Below are 20,966 nucleotides of genomic sequence, written 5' to 3' on the forward strand. Positions count from 1 at the left end.
TCGCTCTCTAACCTACTAGAAGAAGCTCCGCCCACCGACCTGCTGCCTCAGAATCACACCGGGGCTAGTTGTCACACTTCTCAGGCTAGATTTATTTTAAAATCAGTTTCTATACAGACACATGCCTTAAAGTCTTTACTACAAAAAATACATATTTTTTTCCCCAGAACATATCCTTTGTTAATGCCCAGCTGAAAAATATGCTGATCATATATCACACACACACATAACTTACTGCTGGGAATGTTATGGAATGTGGTATGACAACGGGAACCTGTTTTTTCATTGATACCGATTTTTGAGACGAATACCTGCGTTTGAAAATAAGAGAAATAGGCATATTGTCTAAAGCAGGTTTTTTATTTATTATTTTTAACTGCAGGGACCCCCAGGGGCCACAAGAGAGTACTAGGTGGTCCCTGGAAAAGTTTAGAGAAAACAAACAAAACAAAACAAATCTAAAATTAAATAGAAAATAAAATAAGATTATAACTAAATAAATAGATTCAAATAAATACTGATTTAAACTATTTAAAATATTTAAGAAATACATAACGAATATTTATGTAGGCCTAATTAATAACAATGTATTTAATAAATAACAATATTTAATAAATAAATAAATAATCTAACAGTAAAGTAAAAAATACATAATAATAATATAACATAATAGAAACCAAACGTTTTTCAAATAATATTCGAAACATGTTTTTAATAAAATAGTTTCATATATAAATTGAGTCTTTTATACATAAAAATATTAGCAACTTTAAAAAAAAAAAATTGGCGGGAGGCTTCCTCATACGAGGATGATCATATTTGTAGCATCTAAAAGCTGATCTATATAAAGTAAAGAAAAATTAGAACTCTTCAACATCAATGTTTTATAGGCTTTTTTCAAACTAAATTTATACAGTAACACAATTATGAAACAAAAATGAATTAATAAAAAAAAAATTAAAAAGTATCAAAAAATATCCAAACTATGTGGTCAATATAGTCTACTCAAACATACTCTGATATACTCTTAACAGACACATTGATCAATCTTAGTTCTATTTGTTTACAGGTGTGTGTTTGGGGTGGGGCTATCTGATATAGCATACCACACTAGCATGAGAACAAACAAACAAATAAGCAAACAAATAAAATAAATAAATAAAGTTAGTTAGTAATAAGTAGGCTATGTAAAGTAAGTTATTTATGGTGGCAGTCTAAAATCGAAAGATTCTCTAAAGATTTGATGTCACTTCTTGCAAACAGTTGCTCAAAAGCACTTACATCAAATCGAACTAAAACCATAAAACAAACAAATAATAAAACTGTCACAGGTCTTAATACCCAAAGAGACTTGAAACAGGAAATCTTGCATAGGAAACTCGAATACTCAGGAAGGTAGTATGTAACATAAACACAACTAACATTGACAATGACCGACAAAAACCTGAACCAAACAGGAAGTATTTATACACAAGGAATATGAGGGGACTAAATGGGAAAAGCTGGACGAGTATTAACTGATTAGTAACCAGAGACTAACGAGAACTAATAAAGAAACGACAGAAACGAACCAAACAGAACATAACTGTGACAGAACTCTCCCCTCCTGCAAGGCGTGTCCTCGCGCCGTTACTGAAACTCTCACTGCGGAGAGAGAGAGGAGGCTTTGGAGGTGGGCTTGTAGCTGGCGATGGACAGGGACCTGGAGGAGCCGACGGAAACAGACTCTGTGGTGGAGCAGATGGTGGGAGGAGTCAGGGTAAAGCTTTCACCCTGAATTTGTCAGCTTTCATGGCAAAATGTCCATGCGGAACCTGGGGACCGACTGACGGAGGCAGAACCAAGGTTCATGGACACCTCTGCAGAGCAGAGAGGCCGACAGACCAGGGTGACAGAAGCGAAGGAGAAGCCTGGTGGAGCCGAAGGGGTGGAGGGTCGAGGTGAAGCCGGAGACACGGAAGTTCGTGGCTGAGGCAGAACGATGACTGGCCGAGGCTGATTCGGAGAGACGAGTGAGCCCTGAGGAGTCCTAGGGCTGACAGACCACGTTGGAGTTGAGGGAACGCAGAGCCGGGGCAGAGCCGATGGGCTGACAAGCCGAAATGGGAGGTGGAGACAACCCTAACTCTAACCTTATCCTGCCCGAGATCCAGCCGGGTACTCAATCTCATGCTAAGCCGCACAGAGTAAGTGGCGGGGCAGAGCCGAGGAGCAGGATGACACCAGTGGCACTGACGGATCTAGGGAACTGGACGAAACCAGTGGAGGAGATGGGACCAGGAAGTCAGGCGGGTACATTGGAGGAGGAAGATCTCCGGACGGGAGCATCCAGGCAATCAGACAGAACCGACATAGAAGGCGAAGACTCAAGGGTGGGGACCCATGAGGGAAATGGACCCGCGTACCACATATCTATTAGGCAGAGGTCCTGGGCAGCTTGCGTCGGCTCCGTGATGAGTCTGGTAGCAGGCTATGGTTCGTGCTCCCTCTCAGCCCCGCTAAAGGTGAACAGAGATTCTCCCTGCTGTAGCATCCACCACCAGTACACCACCAGTGGCCTGTTCTGGTAGGCGATGAGCCTCTGCAAGACCTGTAAGTCCATCTTTAAAATCTTTGTTAGGTCGGTCATTCTGTCACAGGTCTTGGAAGAGACTTAAAACAGGAAATCCCACAAAATAGTCCTTGGAATACTTAGATAGAAACTGGAATACTTAGGAAGGTAGCAGGTAATATAAACACAACAAACTGAACAGGTTTGTATCCACGGAACAAGTATTTATCCACGGAACATGGAGGGGACTAAATGGGAACAGCTGGACGAGTATTAACTGATTAGTAACCAGACACTAACGAAAACTAATACAGAAACGACAGAAACGAACCAAACATAACATTATAATGACAAAAACAAGAAAGTATAAAACACAAATAAATAATTAGATTTGTTTTGTATGTTCTCCTTAAGACCTGTTCACATCAAGGACGATATATATAATAATAATGATAAAGGTATAGTTCTAAAAATCATTTTTAATATTAAAGAATAACAGAGTCCATAACACAACTATAACAATAACGGCACAGAGATTGGAATTTTTTTTTTCCCAGTTGATGAACGATAAAAACATTGACAGCAAATCAGAATCCATCCTGCTTTAAATAGCTCTAGCATTTAAAGTGACAGACAAAACTGCAGCATGAGATTAGAATAAACAGAATGATGTGCTTTGGTGTAGACGCTAATATATATGGGTCATTGACGAATAAGGTTTTTAAAAGTGTAACAAAAATAGAATGGAGATATAACTATATTTGAAACCATTTTTTTAGTTTACCTATAGGTGTTAACAATAAGATTTTGTGGTTTGTACAATCAATTAACACTGTTTTTTGTCATTTTTTACAAGATGGAAAAAATGTCACCAAAAAAGTCATTCGGTTTAACCACTGATTTGAAAGTTAAAAACTGATTTGACATTGATGTTGATATAGTATATAGTGTGTACCACAGAAGAAATATAAAAAAAATAAAAAATTCACTGATCTCATAAATGTAATCATTTATTGGACTACTTTAAACACTCCAACATATTCAAGTAAAACATTGCACAGGGAAAGGAGAAAAGGGGAAATGTAAAAAGAAGAGCCATATCTGCTTTATATTTGTATTATTGTAGTTCCTTTAGTTATTAAAAACAATATTATTCCATTTAAATATTTACTATATCGGTTTTACCGAATTGCATTTTGACACTTCAAAATCTTTAAAATACCTTTATATGTAATAAAATATAATTAAAACCTTTTGGATTCAGTAAAAGAGATCAGGTTGTACTACCTTACATACTTTGGATGTTATATATTTGTTTTTTTATTATTATTAAGGCCTTTGGACAAAAAAAATGACCCGTCACGTCATTGACCCAGATATCATTATAGTTAGCTTTTTGTGTATTGTTCTTGGTGTGAAAGGACGTTTAGATTTAACCATGAGAATGAGAGCAATTGTTCTGAATAGAAATGAAAGTGAATTCTCGATTGAATAATTATTGCGGGTGCAGCCTTCTGACTGAGCAGTGCAAAATAAGTCTCTGACTAAAGAGCAGCTCAGAAAAAAAAATGACTTCTGAGAGGACAGAAGAGATGCAGCATGTGTGTAAATCTCAAGAGAAGCTGGTGTAAAGTGGTGCGTGCTGGAGGAGTGAACATAGCTGTGAATATTTCACAAAGACTCACATCCTGAAACACTATAGAGAGCGTAACCCTTTGCCCCACCTCTTCTCTCCTTTTAATCCCTCTGAGGAGAAATGGGCTGAAATTCAATTGTTTTTGCCCTCTCAGGTGCAATATCTGTAGTTGCTGTGATTGTTCATTGTCACTCCCCCAGGGAACTCCCCCTTTTCCCTCCGGCAAGGTGAAGTTAATGTCAAGGCACTGGTTTGAAGTGATTTGTAGCCCTGGACCACAAAACCAGTCATAAGTCGCACGGGTATATTTGTGGCAATAGCCAACAAACGTTGTATGGGTCAAAATTATCATTAGGATATTAAGTAAAGATCATGATCCATGAAGATATTTTGTAAATTTCCTACCTTAAATATATCAAAAAATTATTTTTCTGAGTGGATGCCACAAAAACTTTAAAGGAGATTTTCTCAATATTTAGATTTTTTTGCACCCTCAGATTCCAGATTTTCAATAGTATCTCGGCCAAATATTATCCTATCCTAACAAACCATACATCAATGGAGAGCTTATTTATTCAACAAATCTCAATTAAAGAAAATTGACCCATAAGACATGGTTTTGTGGTCCATGGTCACATTTGTTGTATTTTAACAACAGTAATAGGCACAATTTGTTAGGGAATTAAATTGAAATAAAGGTGTGTCAGCTCAAAAGATCACTATGTTTTATTATGTTTATGAACTAAAATATTCATCTGGTATTAAAAAAAGAATCCAAACCACTCTCATTCTCATGGGTCTGCCAGATTTTTCCAGTTGTTCGACAGTTGAGACATTCTGTTGACTTTTTTTAATTTTTTTTATATATATTGAGCTAATGTTTCTCCTTTCTCAATACAATTATAATATCTAATATAATTTACTATCCTTAGATGAAGACATTTGGTCACAGTGTATAACCTGTCCGACATACACACACATTTATATATTATGGGGACATACCTTAACCTTCCATTGTTTTTAAGTTTTATTATTCTGGAGTACCTAATTTGGCTGGTTGTAATTGGTTGCAATCACTATAGCACATCCAGTTAGAATGCAATAAGGACTCTGACGTTTCTTCTTCAACATTTATTCTCCACTATGGATAGTGTAATATAAATAAATTGGCATAGACTCCAGATTCACAATTCGTGGCTTTATGAACCACCCAAGTACATCACAAGGCAGATACATATATCATACTGACTACCTGAGGGGACGTGACAAGATAGAGAGTGATCATATACTGTACACTTATATTGATGTCACACATAATGATGTAATACCCTTTTCTAAGTATAGTATCAAAATACAAAACATGTATAGACTCTGCAGCTGCATTTACATCATAATTCTTCTTCACAATGAACATTACTAGCCTACACTCTTCTCATTTAATACAAACCTTTACTAGAACAACTAGTATGAATCTCTTTGGAGGCCAGAGGAGAAGGTTCCAGCAAAGAGCTGTGGAGAGGCAGGGTGGCGCAGGTTTGTCTGGACATTTATCTCCAAGCTGGTGAGCCAAGCTTAGGATCTCTTGGGACATTTTGCAGATTCAGTAGGTTTAGATAGATATCAGAGCCATCTTGTTTGGACTTTTCCATGAGTTGTTTGAACCGCGCGCTCTGCTAGGCCATTTGGTTGAGGGTGGTTTGGACTACTGGTTTTGTGAGCAAAGTACCAGACCCTAGCAAAATCTTCAGACTCATTGCTCACAAACTGTCCCATTGTCTATGAAGAGGGTTTGGGGTGACTCATGAACAGAGAAGTGTCTCTTTAGCTTCAGTGTGACACTTGCTGAGGTCAAATTGTGGAGCTGATCGATCTCGTATCAGCCTCATTAGGAGTCGACAAGTACCAAGTATTGGTGACTATTCCACTCAAAGATGTCAGCTGCTACTGTTGACCATGGTAGGCTTGGAACACCGTTAAGTGGTTGTTTCTGTTTGTGTGCTTTGGTGCTTTTGCATGTGGCGCAAGATGTGACGTAAGCATCAATGTCTTTTGTCATGGTAGGCCAAAAGTATATGCTATGTGCACGTTGTTTGGTGACCCTGGTCATTCAGGTTCAGGATAACCTCTATGTACAATTCGTGTGTATTCCAGCTGAAGTGTTTCTGGGATGACAACTTTGTGGCCTTTCCACACAATTCCATTGTCTGTGACCAGTGGTGACCAAGGTGTCTGCTATGTACATGCGCTTTCCTTTTTTTGTAGACTAGGGTGATGTTGTATCGTTGGAGCTGAAGCAACATTTGTTAGAGTCGGGCAGGAGTGCTGTGTATAGGACATTTGATGATTGTCACCAAAGACTGGTGGTCTGTTTCAATGGTCACTGGTTTGCTGTAGATGTAATTGCTGAACTTGGTGCAAGCGAAAACTACAGCAAAGAGCTCTTTTTCTATTTGTGCATAGCGAATTTCAGTTTGTGTGAGGACCCATGAAGCAATAGTCATACTGTCCTGCAGGCATGCCGCTCCTAAAACAAACTGTGAGGAGTCGCATGTTAAGGTGACAGGCTTGTCAATATTGTAGCAAGACAGGACAGGGGGCATGTTAGGCACTTTCTCAAGGCATTGAAAGCATCCTGGTGCTGTTGCAGCCAACACCATACTGTGTCTTTGTGAGTTAGCTGGCGGAGAGGGGCAGATATTTAACTGAGATTAGGGATGAACTTGCCCATAGTTGACCATGCCAAGAAATCTCTGAAGAGCAGTGGTGTTTGTGGGCTCTGGCATTTCACTGATGGCTTTAGTCTTTGATGGATCGGCATGTAGGCCATCACTGCTGAAGACATGGCCCATATAGCTCACTTCTGTCAGTCTGAATTTGCATTTCAGAGGATCATGCCTGAGATTTACCAGTCTGGCCCGCTCCAGCACTCTTTCTAGGCTGTCGTTGTGCTCCATTTCTGTGTGTCCACCAACCAATATATCATCTACTACGACAGCATATGGGTATCCAGCAAAAATTTGTTCTATTGAACGTTGATAAACTTAATACAGGTTGCACACAGTTCTTACTTTGGCATAGATAGCAGTCGTTTAGGGGCCACTCTTGATCTAGCAGTGAGGAATGACACTTCAACATATCCCTCAGGGTTTTCTGGTTGTAGATACGCAACATAACCATAAGCCTTTTCTGAGGCATCACAAAATATGTGAATTTGCTGAGTACAGTTAGGAACTGTAAAATCTGCAAACTGACATAATTTCAGCAATATAGGCTTCTGCCCTTTGGGGGTCTCTCATTAAGTGATTCTCTGTGCTGCAGAGGTTAGCCATCACACCTTACTTTGTAGCTTGTAGTTTAGGCATGTGCCTTACCCTGAGAAGAGGAGTGGCATAACGCTGGATCCCATTGATGTCGATCTAATAGGTTAATTGCCTCCTGGTCTTGCTTTGATCTAGTGACAAGCTTCTCATTCCTGTTAGGCAATACATCCAGTTGCCAAAGATTTTGGACATGTTTGAACAGCTCATTGGAGGGAGAAACAATAGAAATATTCAGGCACTGTTGAGTCTGAAGCTGATAATGGAAAAGCTTAGTCCAAAAGCACTGTCCAACCGAATAGCACTGGCGTAATTGGAGTGATTAAGTGAGGATAATCAGAGCCAATTAACAAGAGTGGTTGAGCTTTGTCAAGAGCAGGAATGGGCAGTCCTCTGAGATGGCTATACTTGCTTTGTAGGGCTTTGATGGGGTAGGTATGTTCTGCCAGTTCTAGCTGATCTGCTGAGAGTGCTCTGTTGATCTTGAAGACCTTTTGAGGCTCAAAAGGACAATCAAACTGTTCTCAATACCAGGTCCTCTGTCTTCCTATGAAGATTCAGTTTCTGAGCAGCAGCCTGAAGAACTGAGCCATCATCTAGAATAGCGAAGGTCTATAGCGCATGCTCTCCATTGCGTATGATCACTTTGGTGACTTTCAGTTGTACCTGACTGCAGCCTGCTTGTCTATCCAAGTACAGAACCTCATTGGTGGGACTGACAAGGGAAGGTTTTTCTCTGATCGGTCTATCATTGAGCTTGTGGAGTGCCTCAAGATGTCTGCCCTTACAGATTTTGCAGGTTGATTTCAGACGCCACTGTGCTGCTTGGTGGGTGTGACTACAACGCCAACATTTCTTGTTTGTTTTTACACAGTTGCTCTTCTGTTCTTTAGTAAGCTGACTAAAGTTCTGGCTCTGACTCAAGTAATGCTGGGTGTTAGAGCAATAGGGACAGTGTGCCTTTACCTTGTCCTGAGGTCTAGTAGCACCTGGAGCAGACCCCTCTGTCAGTGGATTAGTGGGGGAAGGATCTGAGCTGTGAAATATGGACAATGTCTTACAAGACTTGACGTCCTTACGACTGTCCTTCCTTTAGTCAGAGCGTTCCCTTCTTTCTCCAATAATCTCAAAGCCACTTTCTTGAATTTGCAGTTCGCATTCCAGCCTCCCTGCAAAATTTAGGAGTGTGGGGATGCGGACTCCCAAGGGATACATGTACCTCTTGAAATCAGCTCTCAGGTCATGAGGTAACATGGACAGTAGCTTAGTAACATGTGAGCCACTCTGTAGTTTGATATTACCACTTAGTTAGATTCACCTAGTTGATCTAGCATGCCCACGAGCGCTCTAACCTTGAGTGCAAACTTCTTGAATCCAGTTGTATCATGACTGCTGATACTATAGCCTTCCACGAAGTCAGCAATATGATGCAGAGCTAACTGGTGGAGTCGTCCATACTGCTCTGCAACAGAAGCCATGGTGTCTGAATAAGGTCTCTTTGAATTTGTATAAGAGTCTGCTGTCAGAAGGGGGCGGGGCATCCTCAAACTTGAGATGATCTAGGAGGATCTGATATTTAAATCCCTCCATGGCATCCTCAGGCAGAATATTATCCAGGGAGATCTTCAATCTGGCAAACTCTTGTGGGTCTCCCTTTGTGAAATCTGGAATTGTGGGCTTAGGGCCTTGATATACTTTCTCTTGTTGAGGGTTGTGAGGATCCTCACCAATATCCTTTTGATGTTGCATACTGACACAAGGAGGTATGTGGGGATACCTGGGCTGTTTATCAGTATCACTGACCTCATGTGATGGTGGTGTTTGCCTTTGGTGCAATGAAACTGCAATATCACCACCGCATTTGACGTTGCATGTCTAAGACTGTAGATTGTAGTTTCTGATTCTCAGTTTTGAGCTGTTGAATGGCCTCCAATATCTCTGAAGAGACACCCCCTTGATATACTGTGGTAAGGTACAGGTGTGCTCTCACATATCTGTTCATCCTGGCCAAAATGAGTAAAGTGTCTCTGCTTGAGTCCAGTTGAAGAGTCAAAGAATTTATCCGGGGGTCATCTCGGCTACCCTCTCAATTCGGTGGTAAGGCTCCTGTGTCTCTGTGGGGCGAGGCGTAATTTTAAAGGGTAACTAAACCCTAAACCAACTTTTTTTAGCTAATGATCTGTAAGGCCCCGATCACACCTGACGCGTTTTTTGCAGTGAGAGGCGCCTGTTTTCAATTGGTTTCCTATGGCAGCGAGCGTTCTGCGCGCTGTTTATGCGCCTTCTGCGCCTCGCGTTTTACCGCCTGCTGCGCCTCGCGTTTTTGAAGTTGAAAAAAAAAGCAACTCCGAGCGGAAAAAGCGCCCGACGTCATCGCGTTTTTTTCCACTGTCCAATCGAGTGAATGGAGAGGCGGGCCTTCCGTTTTAGTGATGAAAGCTACAGTTGATTGAACGCCCGGAGAGTGCGATGATGGAGGATAAACTTGTGGTGCTCTCGCGGGTTACCTGGAGCTTAACGACTCCACGAACCGTAACTATCACAATGTTAACAGAAAGTAAATAAAAGTAATAAAAGGCAGATTTGACGTTTACTTGACTGACAGGACAGCTGTTTCAGTGGTTGCCTAGCAACATAAAAAAACGCAGCACACTGCTCGTTCTGTGTGATGGTAAGTGCAGTGCACCTCGCGTTTTCGAACCTGAAAAACGCGTCAGGTGTGATCAGGGCCTAAGAATGGCGCTTTACTAGTGCTGTTCATTGATTCGAGTAACTTTTTTGACATTTGGGTATAAAGTGTTTTAATTCTACAATATATGGTGTAAAAACGTCTGAGTGCTGCCCTCTTCAGGTTGAACGGTGGCTACTGCAATTGAATTTTCCTATTGGATGTTTGCAGTACTGCGTGACGTAAGCGGTACTATGTGACGTAAGCAGGTTCCAGCTCACCACGCCCTTGGTACGAGCTACCACGCCCTTGGCGGTATAAAAACCATCTTGTTTCGTCAAAACCACTGTAGCGAGTCAGGAGTTGGAATTGCGAGTATTGAAAACGATCAGGATAGAGTAGAAATGGGCTTCTCCACACAGCTCGCGCTGAAAAGCGAGGCAGTGCCAAACGCTGCTCCTCCTGCATGGACTCCATCAACGCAGCAGCGTCTTGATGTGAGTGATCATATATATTTTAATCACAATTTATGGTTAGGCTAAAGTTAATCCTCTAGGGTCGACAAACGCGTCGGCGCATTTTGCTGGATTTTTTCACATAGCGGCAAAATATGAATATGCCTACAGAGAGCGCGCGGTATTGACATCAACTCGATAAAACTCATCAGATGCATGTACTTTACGTCATCTTGTGACCCTGTGAGGAAGTATTTATTTTCACTCAGACACTGGCCCCATTCTCCCTTGCGCGGCTGCTTCGCTAGCATAGTCGGATGCCGATCGCGATGCGGGAGTTAAGACCGCAGTTTGAGCCAGTGGCTCGAATTGATATGGCTATGGCCCTGTGTCCACAAACAATTCACCCTCCTCCACTTCAGGTGAAGGTGGGAGAGAAAAGTCCTCGACTTCAAATGACAGCTCTGTTGCAAAGCTACTTGCGTCACTCCAGTCACTCTTCATTTTAGAGTCTGACAGCAGCTGTCAATTAATCTGTCACTGCGGGTCTCAGGTGCACGCCCCCCCCCCCCCCACTCAGCCCCGCCCTCGGTTCGTCCCCTCTATCTCCGCTGGGGTCTGCCCACTTTTCCTGCATTTTTCAAATATTGCCAGTGGGTGGAGTCAGTCTCTGATCAGGGGTTTAGTTTCCCTTTAACAGCTGGTGAAGTTTTATCATAGTTCAGGAGATAAGCATAATCTTCCAACCAGGCTGGTGGCTGCACTCGCCGTTTTGGATGTACATCAGCAGGCCTTGCTTCTCTGATCAAAGGACATCTTTCATAATTCCACAGCAATTGCACATCTGGCTCGAAGGACCATGTATTCTGGAGTACTTAATTTGGCTGGTTGTAATTGGTTGCAATCAATATGTCACATCCGGATGAATGCAATAAGGACTCTGATGTTTCTTCTTCAACATTTATTCTCTACTATGGATAGGAATGAGTATACTTCTGAAAGTATACATACAAAATAGTATATAACCGAACACAAGAATAATAGTAAATAATCATGATGACAAAAGACAAATAACATTACAACAAAAATAAGCAGTTACACATGCAATGTGATATCTAGGATTAACTATATAATTCATACGTAAGCTTATTTATCATCATGTAAGGATCCTGTTCATCCCATCATTAGCGCCATTCAGGCTGCCTTTATGTAAACAACATGATGTGCATTTAAAGCCTAAATCCTAACACATTTATCTGTAAGTGTACAACTAAATAGCTATACACTCATTGCAATGATGATAGACATGTAAACAGGTGTTGGAAAAAATTATAATACAGAGGAATACTAATTATTCATACAAGAATTGTCTGTATCGCGTTGATCTGTATCGCGTTGCATAAGGATCTATGATGTTACATCATGAACATACATGAACATCGAAACTTGCTTTAAGCTGCACACACAAACTCAGTTATACACTCTGTGGAGAAACTCATAGCTCCGCACTCGAAACATCCTGATGCAAAACACCTACATAATTACTACAGAAAAATATATTTAAAAATATAATAATAATAATAATAATAATAGGCTATTATTATTATTATTATAGGCCTATATCATTATAATAATGTAAAAATATATTTAAAAATATATTTTAGATTTTTTTTTTATTTAAATATTTATTTTATAAATACATTGTTAAAATATATACAAATATTTCAAACATTATTGACCTTATTTATTAAGTTCTCCATGAAATCAAAAACACAGACTTATCTCCGTGCACATCATTCTTTTTGTTCAGCCTATTTTTTTTTATTAATTTTATTCATTTGCCCAATCAAAATAACTCCCCCTCCCTCTTGCAGCGAAATGTCTTCTCTGATGACGTGTTTACTGACACGAGGGCGGGGCAACCTGTCACTCACACGATGATCCAATCAGTTCCCGAAGGACAAAAGTTCCGCCCGACATTTTTCTCTTGTTCAATAAGCCGCTTTACTCCGATACATCACATCAGGGAAGAAAAACTTTTATCGCTTTTAACTTCCGTTTCATGTCGACTTTAAACATTTCCCTTCAATGACAACCTCAAAAGACGAGACTCTCATTTCTGGAGATATTATTGTTCAGCTCAATGTCAAAAAGCACGACTTGGGAAGCGGAACTAAAGCACTCAGGGCTTGTTGCAGTGGGACGTTTTTCTGGTTACTCAAAACAGCTTCCTGGAGGTTGACGTGGATGTTGATGATGGCAGAGACTAAAGCAGAGCTGTCAACTGATGCTTCAAGCCTTCACATCTCTAACAGCAGCGTGAATGTGTCCTCCTCGCAGACCAACAACCCTCTGTCCAGAAAACTCAACAAGATCCTGGAGACCAGGCTGGATAATGACAAGGTCTGTGAGTTAACTTACGGTCAGCTCGCATTAGCCTCGCAGTGCACCTGTCACTACTCTTTACAAGAATGATTAACGTTAATAATAAAACTTCGGTGTCATATTAATTTTATATTAAATAACATACTCTTCCGTTTCCTTAAATAAATAGCCATGATGCATTCTTGGTTTAAACAGAGATAATAAAGCTGAACAAAGAAAGCACCAAAAATGACAACATTTCAGGAAGGTGGTGTACGATATGAAATACTTTACCATGTTATAACATGGTAAATCTATGGTTCTTGAAAGTAAAATATGCTGACATTTATGTACTATGGTATTTAAAAATAAAAATAAATTAATACTTGTATTAAGCAAGGACACATTAAATTGATCTAAAGTGACAACAAACATTACTACATTGTTACAAACTTTCTATTAATCAATGAATTACAATATACTGAAATAGAAAACACAATTACTGATTTTACTGTATTTTAATTGAAGAAATGCAGCCTTGGGGAGCATGAGAGATTTCTTTTAAAAACATTAAAAACATCTTGCCCAATCCAAACTTTGAAACTATTTCATATCAAAAGGCCATTGCATTTCCATACCATCACTACTGTACTGCACTGCCACAGTATATTTGAAGAAAGTTTTCAGTACAGATTAGACATATTGCTTTGATACTTTGTAAATCATCTGATGTGTCTAGCCATGATCTTCATGTCGTATGGGTTGTAGGCAGGATGCAGTTGATAAACAATCAGCAATAAAGGTCCTGTTGTCTCATTTATTTTCTGTATTTCTAGGAGATGCTGGAAGCGTTGAAATCTCTCTCCGTGTTTTTCACTGAGAACAGTCTGAGAACCAGGAGGAACCTGCGGGGAGACATCGAGAGACGCAGCCTGTCCATCAATGAAGAGTTTGTACGGATATTTAAAGAAGTGACGGAGGTAAATTTACAGGCAGAGCATAAGCAGTTGGAAGCTCATTATAGGTTTATAGGTACAGAAATATATACGCCATATATATTTTTTTAAGTTGACAACCATTTCTTTGAGGCAGCTCAGACTAAAACAATCCAAAACTATTACATTACAGAAGCTGCCTGTGGTGCTTTGATCTGCCGTCTCACAGTGTACATTATATTTTAAAGGGGTCACGACATGGATTTTTTTCAATTATTTGAATATGTTCCTTGAGGTTTACTTATAACGTTTTAAAGTTTTTTGCACAAAAAACAAATAGATATTTGGAAAAAAATATTATCTCTGTCTGAAATGATCCATTTTTAAGACGCGGCTCCTTTAAGGCTCGTCAGTAAACGGCCACTGTTATGATTGGCTAACTTCAGTGCATGGGAAATTATATCAACGCCAACTCGCTATTGCATGCGAGCAAGTGTTTTTAAGAATAATTTACTTACGGTTTGTGATGCAGCTGCTGTCAGATCCAATGAAATTGACTGCTTTAATCATCTGTTAATCAACTCTCCGTTACACTGTGCCTCGTTTACAAAACAATCTGCAGTCAAATTCTCTGAACAAACATATAATCCTCAGGCGCAGAAACTGAACGCGCATCTATTCTGCATACTGTATCCTGTGATTATAATTGGTTCTATTCGCCTTTGATGCAACGCGGCACTCGCATCCGGTGTAGGCAAACGACAGCTCTATGATGCGATGATTTAACTATTCGTCAGTGTTGCTCGGGAGGCAGGCATATGCCCATATTTGCCCGTGTGACGTCACAGATCCTGCAATATCAAAACAAGCTTTTCGAGCTTGATTAAATAAATGCTTTGTTTATAATGACGAGGATGTTTTAAGCTATGAAATTTGCAGGATGTTTTAATGGTACAAAGACCTCTTATATGTAAAAAGTTAAATTACAATGTATATTTTTTAATTTAAAATTTTTTTAATTTAAAAAATTAAATTACAATGTATATTTATGCGTTTTACTTAAAGATTTATAAAAAAAAATTTTTTATAGAATTTAATTCAGCAAGGAACTGATCAAAAGTGACACTTAAGACTTTTACATTGTAAAAAAAAATATATATATATATATATATATATTTTAAATAAATTCTGTTTGGTTGAACACTCTATTCATCAAAGAATCCTGGGGGGAAAATCCATGGTTTCCACAAAAATATGAAGCAACTGTTTCAACATTGATAATAATAAGAAATGTTTCTTGAGCATCAACTTATCATATTAGAATGATTCATGAAGGATCATGTGACACTGAAGACTGGAGGATTTAAAAATGTTGCTTTGGGATACTAAATTTTTACATTTAAAAAGATTTTACAATATATTAAAATAGAAAAGTTACTTTAAATTGAAATAATATTTCACAATATTACTGTTTTCAAATGTTGCTGTTCATCTTATTATAAATTCTTATGGATAAAAGCTTCTGATTAAATGTAAATGTGATTTACACAATAAACTTTGCTTGATTTGCACATAAGCTCCTTACCTTCTGCTGCTGTGTTGGACTCTTCTTCAGAGATCTTAAGTGTGTCTTTCTGCTTCAGGAACTAGAGAGCGTTCATGAAGATGTTCAGGCCATGAGCTCCTGCTGTGAAGAAATGACCAACAGGTTAAAGGTAATCATGCATGTTTGCTTTCAGAATCACAATCATCATCTGACTTTTGTTGCTTTATATCAATATCTATTGGCTTTTGAGGTCATCTATATACCAGTGTACTCCAGAACATTCACAAAATAAAAGTTTAAAGTCCTCCTATAGTCAATAATTTTATCACTTAAAACTCATCTTTGATGACCAAAATGACATATTTAAACATTATTTCCTTGAAATAAATGTCTTCATGCCTTAAAATATCTTATATCTAAATCTACACCCTTGCCTCATTTAGTATATTCGGTTCTATGAATATGCTAATTAGCCCCGCCTCCACTCACTCACACCTGACGATCACTCGTTGACCTGGTTGGTTACAAGGTAGTTTGTGACGTCAGAAACACCAGCGATTTCAAACCGTGTTTTTGAGACTGTCTTTAGTTCACTGCAGTTTTAAGGAGAAAATACTCAGCAAATATACTTGGTTTGTCTCAAAGCATATTAAAAACACCACATAGACATATAAACAACACTAAAATTTTGATTTTCAACACGGTGGACTTTAAAAGCAATTTCAAGAAGATATTAGAATCTGCAAAGTTGAAGGACCAACATGCTTTTTTTCCCCATAACCCAGCTCTCATGTTCTGTTTGTCAACAGGCAGCCAAAGAACAAACCCAGGACTTGATTGTGAAAACCAACAAACTTCAAGGAGAGAAGTGAGTCTGATATAATGCTCTGCAGTGTTTGACTGATATGAGGTTTTCAATAGCTGGAGAGCTGGCTTGCACGGTGGCATATATTGAAGCAATATCAAAAGAAAAAGAGTGGCGATACAATAAAACATCCCTGTGGCACTAAATATCATATTGAGCCTGTGGTGTAACAACATATTGTGTCACAATATATCGCAATACAAAAATGCAACATGTATCATGGATCGTGACAAAATGTATTGTGTATAGTTCACACAAAATTTAGACAGATTTCCTTTAGCATCAAATATGGTAAAGGACAGACGTTTAAGCGTCCATTTTTATTAATTATTATTAATAAAATAAATTAAAAATGCATTATATAATATCATATAATATATGCAACTTTTTAAACCGAGGTCCTGACTCTCTGTGGTCATTCAAAATCCCAGGATGCCCTTCGAAAAAGATTAGGGATGTGACCCCGGCATCCTGGTCAGATTTGCCCCTTGGCCTCCATCCATCATGGCCTCCTAATCATCCCCATACACTGATTGGCTCTTCTCCACCAATAAGCTGGTATAGTGGGTCGTTCTGGCGCACTATGGCTGCCGGCGGATCATCCAGGTGGATTCTGCACATCGGTGGTGGTTGAGGAGATTCCCTCCTTCTATTTAAAGCGCTTTGAGTGCAGAGAAAAGCGCTATATAAATGTAACAAATTAATGTTTCCAAGCTTTCCTTAAGTACAGTAATTCCATGTCTAAGAAAAGGATTCATTAAACTCAAAGTGGGAAAGTTATTGTCCCTCAGACTTAGAACATGGTAAAACTGATTTTCACTTTAAGTATGCCTGGTGTTTAGGGAAATGTCATGTATTAAAATAAAAATATAATTTGCAAATAATATAATTTGCATATAGGGGTTGGGTCGACCCGATTAACCGGTAGAAATTTGTAGGTTGACTGTTTCTCAGCGCTGTCAGAGAGGCGCTCAAATGAAGCCACTGCTTATAAAGCACTTGAGAATTGAACTAAATGCTTTTTGTCGACTAATTGGGCTTGAGCGGTTAAATACACATACTTATGTGTCAAAGTGACCATGTCTTTGCAAGTAAACGCAGTCATTTATGTCTTAAGTAGTGAACGTAAACTGTTGAGAGATAAAACGCACGAGTACGTTGCATCCGTGCAGTCAGTAGAAGACACTTTCTACCGTTGCTATTTTTTCTGTTTTTATGCACTGACGTTTGCTCCTAAATGTTCTGTATTTAATTTTTTTGTTTTTGTAATTATTGAATATCCAGCACTCCTACCAGAACGCCACAGTGTTCTATTTCTGGTAAACATCAGAAAGTTGGACTATTCTTAGCAGCAGGGCAGCCTTTCAGAGCAGAAGACGACAAGACTGCGGTGTTACACCAGTCTCATTTCCATTTATACATCAGAGAAATCTGAAAGAGTGTGCACATGTTCACCGCTGAGCACTGTGATGTCCATCTTTTGATGAGGTCAATGAATCATTCATCGTCTTCTGCTGGAAAGTTGAATCCCTGCTATAGTGCAGTTTTGCAATTCCAATTAATATTCCCTTTATCTGTTTTGCTGCTTTGCTTTGAATGCAACTGATTACAAGCTAGCCGCTGATAACAAGACAATGCGATACTCAAAAGTTAATAATGACACGGAGAGAAGAGGATTCTGGTATATGCGACTGTGTTCCTTGTTGACTTGATTGGTCGAACCAAATCCTATCAGGGAATTTGGCTCTTGGTCTGAGACTCAAGGTGAAGGCACAGAATGATAAATCGAGGCTCTAGATTCAGCGTATCTTGTGCTACCTGCGACCCACAGATCAGGTTTATGGCCCTCACTGGTGAAATGTGCTTGTTTATGACCATTGAGAGACTGCCAGTGAAAGTCATTTGAGTGGAATTGATTGAAGAGAGGGCTGACGGTGCATTGACTCTGCTGGGCTTTCGGTGTGCCATGTGGTGGACCAATGAGAAGCGGAGGGAGAGAAACAAATAGCAGTGAGGTACTTTGCTGTCGGCTTTCCATGGGCAGCATGTACATGTTCACTGGTGCAGAGCTGAGTGTGTGTTTTCTGTTCAATCTCTATTGGAGCTGAGCGGAAGGCTTATGCAGGGGATTGTGGGATTGACAGTGGAGTGTTTAGAATTGCTATGAGGCAGTGATTTGGGTTACACTTTATTTTAAGGTGTCATTGTTACAGTCAGTGTAATTATATATTTAAGTATTGAGTAATATTAATTAACTACATGTACTTACTCTAGGGTTAGGGTAGGATTAGGGTTTGGTTGAGGGTTAGTTGCATGTAATTATGCATAATTTACTGTTATTTCTATGGTAAGTACATGTAACATATGTAACAAGGACTCTGTAAAATAAAGTGTTACCGTGATTTGTAATATGTTTGTTTGCTAATAGTGTTGCAGATTCTGGAGGATTTAGTTCTAAGCACATTTTTACATATTGCTACTTTTAATTTTATTTTAAAATACTCTACAAGCAACTCACAATTGATTCCAGTTTAGTCTGGCATTAACACACACACACACACACACACACACGTTTGTGATCTAAGATGTTTTGTTTTTGAAAGACAATTGCATTTATTTGATCAAAAATACAGTAAAATCATTGTGAAATAAAATTAATAATAAATTTTAAAATAAATAATAAAATAATATTAATTTTTAATAATAAAAAATTTAATAATAAAATTTAAAAGAACTGATTTCTATTTGAATATATTTGAAAATATAATTTATTCCTGTGATCAAAGCAGTATTTTCAGCATCATTACTCCAGTCTTCAGCGTCACATGCTCCTTCAGAAATCAGCCTAATATGATGATTTGATGATTTTTTTTTTCAGGATTCTTTGATAAGTAGAAAGTTAAAAAGAAAAGCATTTTCTCTATATATTTATTTTGAGAATTTATAGAACAGAAATCATTTGTCTTTACTGTCCCTTTTAATACATTTATTGTGTCCTTGCTATTTAAAAGTAGTAACCTCTTTAACTTTAAATAAAATCGTACAGGCTCAAACGTTTGAACGTTTTAAACGTGTATATAAAATATTAATATAGCACGGAATGAAATATAAGTATATTTATAGTTGACAAGTTTATTCATCTCTCCATTTATTAATTTTTTTTTCCTGTTGAGTTTACCACAATCCGCATTGTGGATTGAATTCTATGTGAGGGGAAAAGTGTGATGCTGTCTGGTGTTGGAAGTCAACATAACTTTTGGAACAAACTTCACGCCAGGCACGGGCTTATGATGTCTCAGTAGGTTGGGAACTCATTAGGCTTTGGAAAAGAGGCGCAGACTTCAGTGAGGATGGGGAACATTGTGAAGACGGAATAAGATCTTTTGATTAAGAGATGAACTGACTGAGAGATGGAAGTTCAGAGGTTTGTGTGATTAAACGAGTCTGAGATTGGAAGAGGAAATAATCCTGTTGTTTTAGAAGCGAGAGTCCACCGTATCTCTGACCTTGTGGAACGGCCCTTGATTTTGGCACCAAAGGAGATGCTGACAGCTGTGATGGACAGCTGGCGTCTCCACGCTCTGCTGCCATCAACCCTGTACTCGTCCGGCAGGAGAGTTTGTCTAAATCCACAGAGTGTCACACAAAGACAGACAAGTGAGAGAGAAGAGATGGAGCGGAGAGGGAGATGGAGAAAGAGACATTGATGAAACTATAATGAGGTTATTTTTCTGCAATGTATTGTAATAAAACGCTGTCAGGAAATATTTGTCCAGGCCAATAAAAATGCTTAGTGTTCGTTCCATGCAATTTCGTGAGGTTTCAAATTCATTCAGTTTAAAGGGGACGTGTTACTTAAAACAAGATGCCCCTTCCTCTTTTTTGTTTGCTACACTGAATGCAAAAGCTTCCTCTTCAAATATGGCTTGTTTATGATGCCATAACCGTGAGTCTATTAATGATCACTGAATTTTGCATTGCAAAACATGTGTAATATTCAGCAACTTGGTCCTCCCATAACATAATAACATAGAAGCCTATGAAGAAGTGAGCCAGCTCTCAGATTTCATCAAAAATATCTTAATTTGTGTTCCGAAGATGAACGAAAGTCTTACGGGGGTTTGAACAACATGAGGGTGAGTAATTACTGACAGAATTGTCATTTTTGGGTGAACTAACCCTTTAAGGATTCGCCGCGTTGACCTAGAGAAAGCTGTGAGTGGTATTTCTTACATAGGTGGACTATGGACAATATACAATGGACCTTTTTGCTCACGAAATTTCACCGAAAATTCGTTCATGTACGGGTCAGTTAGAAAATGGTCATGAAAACTAAATTATGACTACCATTAAGTTGACTTTAGGGGACAAAAATAAAATGCAGAACTGTAGAATGTGTCCACTTTACACCTATTTAATATACGTTTTGCTGCATCGTCCCATATGCAGTCACATTGGGTATTCTATACAGTGTCCTTCCACATTGTGTTGTCCTGGTGTTCTGTTGAGACATTGCCTGTCTCACTGACATTTTCATCAGCCAGATGGGATTGTGCCTGCTTGTCCAGCTGCTTTTTAACCTTGCCTGATCGTGTCTGTCCCCAGAGGGACAGCTGTGCAACGGACAGG

The 20,966-nt window shown here is 38.9% G+C and overlaps 1 protein-coding gene across 1 annotated transcript in view; it reads left to right on the top strand.

Moving 5' to 3' along the window:
- Window positions 1-12,759: 12,759 nt before the first annotated feature.
- The window catches only part of cog6 (component of oligomeric golgi complex 6), a 59,111-nt gene continuing 50,904 nt past the window's right edge, over window positions 12,760-20,966 (top strand). Inside the window, exons 1-4 of the mRNA XM_079885856.1 lie at window positions 12,760-13,030; window positions 13,828-13,971; window positions 15,570-15,641; window positions 16,282-16,340. Of these exons, the coding sequence (XP_079741982.1) occupies window positions 12,875-13,030; window positions 13,828-13,971; window positions 15,570-15,641; window positions 16,282-16,340 (431 nt within the window). The 5' untranslated portion in view covers window positions 12,760-12,874. The remainder of the gene's footprint in view (window positions 13,031-13,827; window positions 13,972-15,569; window positions 15,642-16,281; window positions 16,341-20,966) is intronic.

This window comes from Squalius cephalus (genome assembly GCF_949319135.1).
Source record: "Squalius cephalus genome assembly, chromosome: 11".
NCBI lineage: Eukaryota > Metazoa > Chordata > Actinopteri > Cypriniformes > Leuciscidae > Squalius > Squalius cephalus.